The sequence below is a fragment of the Medicago truncatula genome, chromosome 4, assembly GCF_003473485.1.
Source record: "Medicago truncatula cultivar Jemalong A17 chromosome 4, MtrunA17r5.0-ANR, whole genome shotgun sequence".
Taxonomy (NCBI): domain Eukaryota; kingdom Viridiplantae; phylum Streptophyta; class Magnoliopsida; order Fabales; family Fabaceae; genus Medicago; species Medicago truncatula.
Genome location: NC_053045.1, coordinates 11,590,361 through 11,600,501, shown reverse-complemented (window position 1 = coordinate 11,600,501; position 10,141 = coordinate 11,590,361). Strand labels below are relative to the sequence as shown.

Genomic DNA, 10,141 nt, shown 5'->3' with positions numbered 1-10,141 from the left:
AGTTCTTTACTTTCAGAGGGACTTTAAGATTCAAAATATTAAGCCAGTTACCTGAACGGTGCAAATGAGAGTTATCTTCTATAGTTTCCATGCATAATCTATACACGCTTCTGACAGAATAATTTCCACTCTTCTCAATGTTCTAAATTAACCTATCTTCTTCAACTTGACGGATAAGAGGAGTGTTGAGAATTTCCTGGACAGTAACTTGATCAAAATAATAATAAATTAATTGGCTTAATACATCATTTGGTCCCTTAACTTATTTTCAGTTTTCATTTTGGTCCCCTAACTATAAAGTATCTCAATTTGGTCCCATAACTCTTCTGTCGTTTACCATTTTGGACCTCTCCGTTAGTTTTTAACCTTAAATGTCTAAGCTGAACCAACTTTGTAGGTGGTCTACCATAGACTTTATTAAATGTTTTAATTTTAACTGTTAGATCTTTTTTTCAAATGAAGATTGTTGGATCATGGAGGGTCTATTGTAGCTTATAATGAAAAACATATTTTCATCATCATCTTCAACAAAATTATAATCTTTCCCAACATCTTTCCACTCTCAATTTTTTTTCAATTCCCCAACAACAACAATCATCACCGTCACTCACAAACCAAACCAAAACCCAGTTTATTTTGTCTCTCAATTCTCACATATCTTGTCTTTCACATTCTTCCTCCATAATTCCCAAACCTAACCCTAATCTAGATCTCATTTCGGCCCTCTTTCTTGTGATGATTGAACTACAAGCCCTGAGAAATTTCAGCCACTTCAGATTCAACCAAAAACACAAGAAACTACATAGAATATAATCAAAAACAAAATAGCATCCGTGAGAGTTTAATTGAAGCTTGAAGAGAAAAAAAGGCTCTATTTCCAGCACAAATAACTCTAACCAGAACCTGAATTTAAGGTTATTACAAAGCAAAAATGGAATTTTCCAACACCCATTCTTCTTCATAACAAGAGCTTCACATGTTGTTATGCTGGTGTTTTTTTATGTTTCAGGAGGATTTTGGAGCTGTCAAGATGAGGAATTTCAAGGTTTTGTGAAATGGGTTGCTGGGCAAGTACTATGGAAGATGAAAACCTTTTATTGTGAATGGTTTCAGTTTTGAAGAGAGGGAGCAGAATACAAGATTTGGGTAGTGGTTTTGTGAAATGGGTTGTTGTGCAAGTGCTATGGAAGATAAAAATCTGAATTTATTAGTGTTGTTAATGGTAGTGACTTAGTGATGAGAAGAAGAATATGATGATGATGATGATGTTAAATTCATGTGATTTTTGTTTTTCTGGGTTAATTTTTTATTATGATTGTTAGTTTGAAGATGATGAAGAAGTGGGAGGAAGAAGATGAAGGAAAAGGGAAAAATAGGGAAGGAGAAGATTAGATATGGGTGGTTCACCATAATATACTATGGACCTGCAATCGAACGGTTATAATTATATTAAAAATATTAGACATCTAAAAACTAACGGAAATGACCAAAATGGTAAACGGCAGAAGAGTTATGAGACCAAATTGAGACACTTTATAGTTAAGGGACTAAAATGAAAACCGAAAATAAGTTAAGTGACCAAATGATGTATTAAGCCTAAATTAATTACAGGAAAATTCCAACTGTGATTATTATGATCAATTAGAGAGTGAACTCTTGCTTGCTGGATTACCTCACTAGATTGGCCTAAACCAGAAATACAACCTCCATTTCTCAACCAAGGAGCTTCGAAAATTGGAATATTCATACCATTACCAATCTTCCACTCTTTGTTATTGATTTTTATTATGTTAATTAAACGGATTTTAATATGCGAGGTAAAATAAACGTGAAATGTTGTTTCATTGAAAATAAAACTTAATACAACATTAAAACAATGCTGAAGAAATAAAATTACATTAACTTTGATAAAAAAAACATAACATAAGGATCGAGTATCACCATTAACTACTTAAACATACTGTTGACATATATCGAAACGTCTCCACTTTCTTTGTACAAAAACATCTCTCGAACATCAACATTATTCTCGAGAAACTATATTTAATGAGAATTATAAATTTGTTTATCAAAGATCCTTATGACTGAAAATTTTAAATATAATTCTCATTAAGTAGTTAATGAGTTTCTTTTTAAATATAATTCTTTTTAAACATCTCTTCAACCAAGATTCAAACTTGAGTCTTCCTTCCAAGATCCTTATGACTGAAACTCATTAACTACTAGAGGCCATTAAAATTTTACTAATTCAAGATCCAAAAAAGCAATAGATTTATATTTCCGCATTGTACTTGTAGCAAAAGTAAATCTATAACAGAAACATATTAAAATGACCAGAAGCATGAAAACGAAATTAAAAAATATCCCTAATTTCATCATAATGTAAGATGTCAACAGAAACTAACAAAAATAATCCAAAAGATAAACTAAAAGAACTGTTTGAAGTAGCTGCTAGTATCAGAGAATGGCACAACTAGTCTCTGCATCTCGCTTGCGGAGTTCTTGGTGTGCCTGCTCGAGATGTCTTCTTAGTTCCTCAATTTCATATTTTGATTTCATTTGAGCAGCATTTGCATACTTTTCTGCCTCTAGTCTTGCAGCTTGCTCTTTTGCCAATTGTAGCTCCAGTCTTGTAGTTGCTTCCCTCAACTTTGACTCAACCTACAAAACCATATAATTGATCAAACAAAGTCTTCGATTATGCCGAGAGAAAAAATCTCATACTTTGTTTCCTATTTCCAAAATTTTGCACCAAAAATGACGGACAAGTGGTATGAAAACATATGACAAAGTGGTCTAGAGTTCAACCGTGACAAAGTGGTATGAAATCATATGAATACGGCAAAATATAGACACGAAAAGTACCATGTCAGTAATACGAGTCAGCTGGTCATTATATTCTTGCTCCCTTTGCTTTTTAAGCTCCAATATATATTCAATTGAATATCCTTTCATGGAATCAGCCTCTCTTTGTTGTTTTTCCAGCTCCATTTGTCCTTTCTGCAGAGCCAAACAATGAATTCATTGGTATCATAATGTTTTTTTTTTAAATATTTAAGAAATGAAATTGTGAAATTTTGTAAAACCTCTACCTTCTTTAGTTCTTTGAATAACTCATCTCTATAAGGCTGTCCACCATTCTGTGATACTACCATGTTTACAAAAGAGAGAAGTTGTTGAACTTGTTCAGTTTGCTTCTTTTCATCCTTAGTTTTGTTATCGAAAAGCACACATCGATTCCCACACAAAGCCAGAATTGCCTGCATTGGTAGATCAATAAACTTATTAATTTTTCAGTTAGAAACTCAGCAAATAGACTTCAAAAACCTAGGAAGTGCAGCATAGCATGAAAATACAAGACGAAAAAGTAAACAAAAACACAGATCGAAGAAAGTTTCATACTTTCTCTAAAACCTAGGAAAACACGTTTACGAGAAAAACACTGTTTCACCAAAGTGAAATTTTTTAAGTTTATCCAAATGCATAAGAAAGCTTATAACTAATGACTTGCATCGTTGAAGGAGAAAATTCAACAAGGCATGCTTGCGAAAGTTTTATATTATCCTTTTAATTAAGGATTTATAAAGCCATCATTCAAAATTACCATAAAATAAAATTATAGAAACAGGTTCATAACAAATGTTTAAAATCCAATGAACAATAAAAATAAAAGCAGTTAATGAATAACAAAATAAAAAACCTTTAAAGGTTCTGGACAGTCACGGCCTAAATAATCGTCAAGTGTCTCATCATTTTCTTCCAATTCATCTCCCCCGGTAAAGACCACAATCATGTGGTCAACAATTTTGCTTCCAAATAATTTCTGCACGTTACGCAGGGCATTTTCTTCTTCCTCGGTGAATCGTGTTCTAACAGAGAATACTACAATGACAGCATGAATTCCATCCTTGGCCAAATCAATGCACTTGATTATTTCTTTGCCAAGAAGTTCAATTCCAACAGAAAAATCAAATAGTCCTGTAAAAACATTTTTCTGGTTAAAGGTATACAACAAAGTTTCTGCCACAAACTCATTTAACAACCAATTTAGACACGGATTCTAAAATTTGCTTTCTAAATAGGTCTAGCTATGGAGACTGAATTAATTCGATCCTTCAATTGTTCGATAAATAGTGAAATTTTAGCAGTGCTATTTCACCAAATACTACATATGTATTTACCTGGACTATCAATAACATTAACAGTCTGTCCATCGTTCATCTCACTTGTCTGCATTTCACATGAGGTGGTGATACCGGAAGAGCTAGCCCTCGAGTTGAAGACTTTTTTCCCAAGAATACTATTACCAGTTGCACTCTTGCCATTTCCGGTACGACCAACCAAAACCAATGTCTTAACATCATTAGGTGAGGAAGCAAACTCCCAATCATCAACAGAAAGAACTGAACTTCCACCCATCACTACTTAAAATCACTGAAAAAAAAGATAAAACAACCATAAGGAATTGATTGTGATGGCACTAAATATACTAAAATTTAAAGGACTACCACCCATCACATGTGTATTTGGTTTGATGACAAGATTTTCTATGAAGCACGGATACCGACACGGACACCGGACACAGACACGCCGACACAAGGAATAATTTGAAAATATCACATAATATACGTGTTGGTGCACGTGGCCGAAAAATTTGAGAAGTGTCGGTGCTTCATAGCAAAATTTGATTTTAAAGTATTGATTTTGTAATTTTTTTTTTAGTTAAAAGTGATCAGTTTAATTTAATCAGTTTGAGTATCATATTTGTAGTCAAAATTAAAAATCATAGTTCAAGTCAGAATCAATTCTCCTTTTCAACAAAAAAGATCAAAATCAATTCTACCTAAAAATATCTAAACATGTCACACTCAATTCTAAGTAATTTTTAAATCGATTTTGACGCATCTAATAGTAGAACAAGAATACACTTATTTATGAAACACTAGCGATACAAACAAACAAATAAGCTAAGATTTGTAAAATCAAGACTATGCTGTTGGATTATAGTATTAGTAATAGAAACAAACTACGAAGCACAAACACTCTCTCCTAGTGTCAAACACGCATCGGTCAACATCGACACATATGATTACATCGAATTATGTCATTTTCTCAAATTATTGTCCGCATGTTAGTGTCGTGTCGGTATAAACCCTACCTTGTCGTGTCCGTAAAATGAACGATTAAGAAACACTAATTAACAAAGGAAACAAGAGTTTTGAAGGTACAAAATTGAAGTTTCTAACCTTTACGCAGAGCCTTTGAATTTTCCGAATGAACGCAATCGTAGGAACCAAGAAAAAGCAAACAAAACCTAAACAAAACGAAAACCTAATATGCCTTAGACGAAAACCCTAGTTATATAGTAGAGTGAAGTTTCTTGCCCCTTTAAATAGAATTAAACTATTTCTGCTATAGTTTGTTTCTTTGGATCTTACCTAATTCCCGAATCCTTTTCCACTTTCCTAGAACAACTTTTTTAAAAACACTCATTTATTTTTGGCAAATTCTATATAATAGAGAATTTTGATTATTTTTTACAATAAAATGTAGAAAAATTTAGTATGATTTTTCTAAAAAATGAAATGATGTTCTTTTTTATAAAATGATATTTTCTAAAATATATATGTCAACAAACATCAATTTTCTTTCATAAAAAAATGATAGTTAATTTATAAAAATTTTAAGCGAGAGTACCGGTACACCTTAATTTGCGGGTGTACCGTAGAAGTTCCCTTTATTTTTATTTTTTTTTAACAATATAAACTTTTTTTTTTAACAATATAAAAAACACTCAATCTTTTTAAGAGATAAAAAACACTAAATTTATTTATTTTTGGAACGGGACACTCATTATTTTTGAAAGCTTGGAATCTGATCTAAGATCGACTAATATGAGGGAATCAATCACACCGTCCACTTGCGTGTCCCAGTTAAAGTCGGGGCAAAACTTTATATAGACTTGTCCACTAAAATTGACACGAGAGGGAATCAAAATTGACACTAGAATGAATCAAACTGAGACCTTGAAAGAAGCACATTTCAAGATCTCAAGGCAACCTATTCAATGTTGCTTATAATCACCCCACCAACATAAATACCACTAATTCGCTCCAACAATCTTAAATAAAAACAACCACCACTAGAGTTAATTACTATTGTGTCATCTACTACACAAGCCCCCATTGGTAGCCACCCACACATCCGACCTCTATCCAGTCTCTACCAAGACAAGGTTTTGTCATTCACTCTATAAAATCATCATAAAAACAATGTAATTTAGAAGCATATAAGTAAATATGTGAAACATAAGCCACCCATGATGACTAAATCACACATATGGATCAAAGATGTAATTATTAATCACATAAGATTGTGTTTAACATACCCAAATATAATATATTAAATCATCGTATTATTCAAAACCAGAACTAAATTATGATAGATCCATCACAAAGGGCAAGCAAAACAAATACATGAATTCATTTAAGGTAGTAGATTTGGCAAAACCCTAGGATCGACTTCGCCAAATGGCACTGACTCATCTCCATTACTATTCATCATCAAGCCCATGAAAGATTGAATTTCAATGTCGTCGTCATTATTCATAGGTATTCCAGCATGGCCAGGACCCATCATTGCCATTTCTTCATTACTGGATGTAAATGGTGGTGGTCAGTCAACCAAAAAAGATGTTTTGAATCAACCAATGACATATTATTCTGCATAAATTTGCTTTCAAAAAGACATTGATTCATGAGCATTGTCATCTCCTTCTCCTTCATGAGCCAGGACCCATCATGAGCATTTTTTTTTTCTGGGTTGGTGTGTTGTTGATGATGAAGATCATGAAGAAGAGGATGGAAGGAGAAGGAAGAAGATGAATAATATAAACCCTAACATTTTTTTGAATTTATTTAACGGAAGGGACCAAAACAGGTAACGGAGGTAAAGATAAAATACTCAAACAATCTTTTTTTTAGTTAAGGACCAAAGCGATACCAAATAAATACTTAAGGGACCAAAAACGCATTTAAGCCTATATTATACTATTATAAATAATGGGTTTAAATATGTATTTCATCCTTGCAATTAGGGATCGTTTAAAAATTGATCCTTGTATTCGCTAATCCTTGCAAACTAGTCTTGCAATCATTAATCATTTAAAATTTTATCTTTTTACCCAATTAATCGCTGTCAGGTCATATAATTACTGACGTGGCTTTGTTAATTGGCAAATAGACATGGGAATGGACAAAAATACCCCTCCTCTCTCCCAACAACAACAAAGGCACATAAAGAAGAAAAGAGAAGAAAATGGAAGAAAAGGAAGGAAAAGGAGAAGGGGGGAAAGAGTTTAATCTTTTTAGATCTTCTACAAAAATCAAAATCCAAAAAAATCAAATTCAAAAACCCTAACCAAAACCAAAACAAAATAAAAAACCTTTCATAGCAAACAAGATTGCGGATTCATAGCAAACCGTTTCATAGCCCTGGTTCATTCGAGTTCGCAGTACGTGTTGAAGTACGCCCTGCAATTCTCTCATCGGGGTAAAAGCTCGCCGCTGTATCCGTAGGTTGGTGGTATTGATTTAAAATTAAATACTCAAAAACGAAAATAAAATGAGTTAAAATTAAATACTAAATAAATAAACATAGATTAAAAACTTAATTAAAAAGACTCTAAAAATATGATATGATAAAGTGTCATCACTTACCTGTAGACATGTATTTCTGTGTGACCTTCCCTAAAAAAATGTATTTCTGTGTGACCTAAAAATAACTTATATTTAACTATCCAACACAGATTTTTTTTTGGAACAAAAGAATAATATTTCTTTTACATGGTCTGCATAATATATGAGATAAATCATTCGTTATTTTTTTTTTGCTCAAAAAAAAAAAAAAACCAGTTATGTTAGTAGCTAAAATTAATGATTACGACAAAAGCATTGAAAGCAGCAACATACATGTTAGATTTTTGATTCAAGTAAACCAGTACATAGAACTTAAGAAATAGTGATTTTTTATTCAAATACGCACCAGAATTGGGACTAAATCAAGATTACAACGTAATGAATTACGATTGTATCTTCACACACATAAGAAATAATTAAAAAACTAAATCACCATAAAATAAAAAATTGGGACTAAATTGAGAAAAGATCCTTCAAGGTAATAAATGAGGCCAAACTCCAGAATTGACCTCACCAAATGGCACTGTCCCTTGCAGATTACCAGCCACCATTGAGTCCATCATCATTACATGGCCATGACCCATAATTGCCATTTCTTCACTCCTAGATGGTGCTAGAGGTGGTGGTGGCACTGTTGCCGCCATTTCGAGTTGGACTTGGTTTTGAATAGCCATGATTTGATTTTGATCATTGATATCACATGCTTCCAAACGTCTAGCAACATCCTTCAAATTGTGGTCAATCAACCAAGCAAGATAACTCATATCCATTGTTGACATATTGTCTTGCACAACTCTACCTTCACTAAGACATTGAGTCATGAGTAATGTCATCTCTTGCTCCCTGTTATCTTTTCTTTGTTTCATCAATTTCTCTTCAGCCTTCAGAACCCTTTGTGCCAAGAAAGTCTCTTGGTTCATCATTTTCTTGCACTTTTGAAACTCGTGCAGTTCCATGAATTTTGAGAGCACAGATTGGACCCCTTCTGGTGATGGCCAAATCTCAGGATGAGGCTCATAAGGGCCATACAATATGGCACAAGCCTCAATACCACAGAGGGTGCTAAGTTCAACAACCTTTTTGAATAGACTCTTCTTCCTTTTCTTATATGCTGCTTTCCTAGCAGCATCATTGACAATGAAGGCAAGTTTAACCTTACCTCTAACCATGGTTGTGACAAGAGCAAAGGACAAAAAAAAATTGAAAGAAAAAAGTTGATTGTTGTGGTATTTCTTGTTGTGAATAATGTCTCGTTACTTTTTATTTATATAGACCAATTTGATATGCATTGTTGTATTTTTAGATGATTTTTGGTGTATGTGTGACTAATTTCCAGCTAGCATTTCAATGGTAAAATATCACATTATTGACATACCATCTACGTAGGATGTAAAAATGCAATTACATTTATGACATTCAATTTATAAATTTAGAATATGTAAATAATTTAAATGACATGACAGCTGGTATGATATTATCTTATTATCAAATTCTTATAGGTTTTGAATGGATGTATCATAACTCTATTCCGTATAGATTCATGAACATAGATATATTCTAATAGGATTTCATTTTACCGTTAGTTTTTTTTTTTTTTTTGTTGAAAGGAACCATTAGTTTTAAATACCATATATAGTATAATATTTTTGGTGGCATATTATAATTCTTATTTAAAATATGCTATAAATAAGAATTTTTTATGGTATTATTATTTATAGTATATTACTAAAATAAATTGAGGGGAGTATATTTATAAAAATTTCTTTTTTTTAAAGGAACCATTAGTGTTAAATATCATATATTTATCGTATAATATTGTATTCCTTCAAAGAAAAAGGTATAATATGGTATAAATAAGGATTTGATATGATATTATATATTTATAGTATATTAATAAATAAAAAATTTATAAGAGTATATTAATAAAAACAAACTTTTTTAAACGAGCTATTAGTTTTAAATGCCATATATATATATATATATATATATATATATATTGAAGGGAGCAAATTACACTAATGTAACACCGTTCATTATCGTTTTACTAAATACATATTTTTTAAATACATATATCATATAGATCATTCGTATGAATTTTAACGAAAATCTAAAATTGTTTGATATGTTATTGGGATACATCAATATTAACAGTTTATGCTCTTTTATGGAACACCGTCAATTTTAGTGTATCTCAATAACATATCAAACAGTTTTAAATTTTAGTAAAAATTTACATGAATGATCTAACTGATATAAACTTAAAATCCATCTATCAAAATTAAAAAAAAAAAATGTATCGAGTAAAATGATATTGGGCTATATATATATATATATATATATATATATATATATCGTATAACATGGTATAAATAAGAATTTGTTATGGTATTATATATTTATTGTATATTAATAAAAAAAATAATTGGGGAGGAGTATATTAATAA

The 10,141-nt window shown here is 31.6% G+C and overlaps 2 protein-coding genes across 2 annotated transcripts; both read right to left on the bottom strand.

Annotated features, from left to right (window-relative positions):
* Window positions 1–2,289: 2,289 nt before the first annotated feature.
* Window positions 2,290–5,305, bottom strand: LOC11421433 (immune-associated nucleotide-binding protein 9). Its single transcript, XM_003605447.2, has 6 exons — window positions 5,247–5,305; window positions 4,182–4,434; window positions 3,701–3,978; window positions 3,093–3,260; window positions 2,866–3,000; window positions 2,290–2,661 (listed from the first exon to the last, which is right to left on the bottom strand). Exons 2-6 carry the CDS (start codon window positions 4,417–4,419, stop codon window positions 2,458–2,460), a joined length of 1,023 nt encoding a protein of 340 aa, XP_003605495.1. The 5' UTR covers window positions 4,420–4,434; window positions 5,247–5,305; the 3' UTR covers window positions 2,290–2,457.
* Window positions 5,306–8,028: 2,723 nt separating this feature from the next.
* LOC11429846 (agamous-like MADS-box protein AGL80) lies at window positions 8,029–8,902 on the bottom strand. The gene has a single exon (XM_003605446.4). It carries the CDS (start codon window positions 8,864–8,866, stop codon window positions 8,171–8,173), a length of 696 nt encoding a protein of 231 aa, XP_003605494.2. The 5' UTR covers window positions 8,867–8,902; the 3' UTR covers window positions 8,029–8,170.
* Window positions 8,903–10,141: the final 1,239 nt, after the last annotated feature.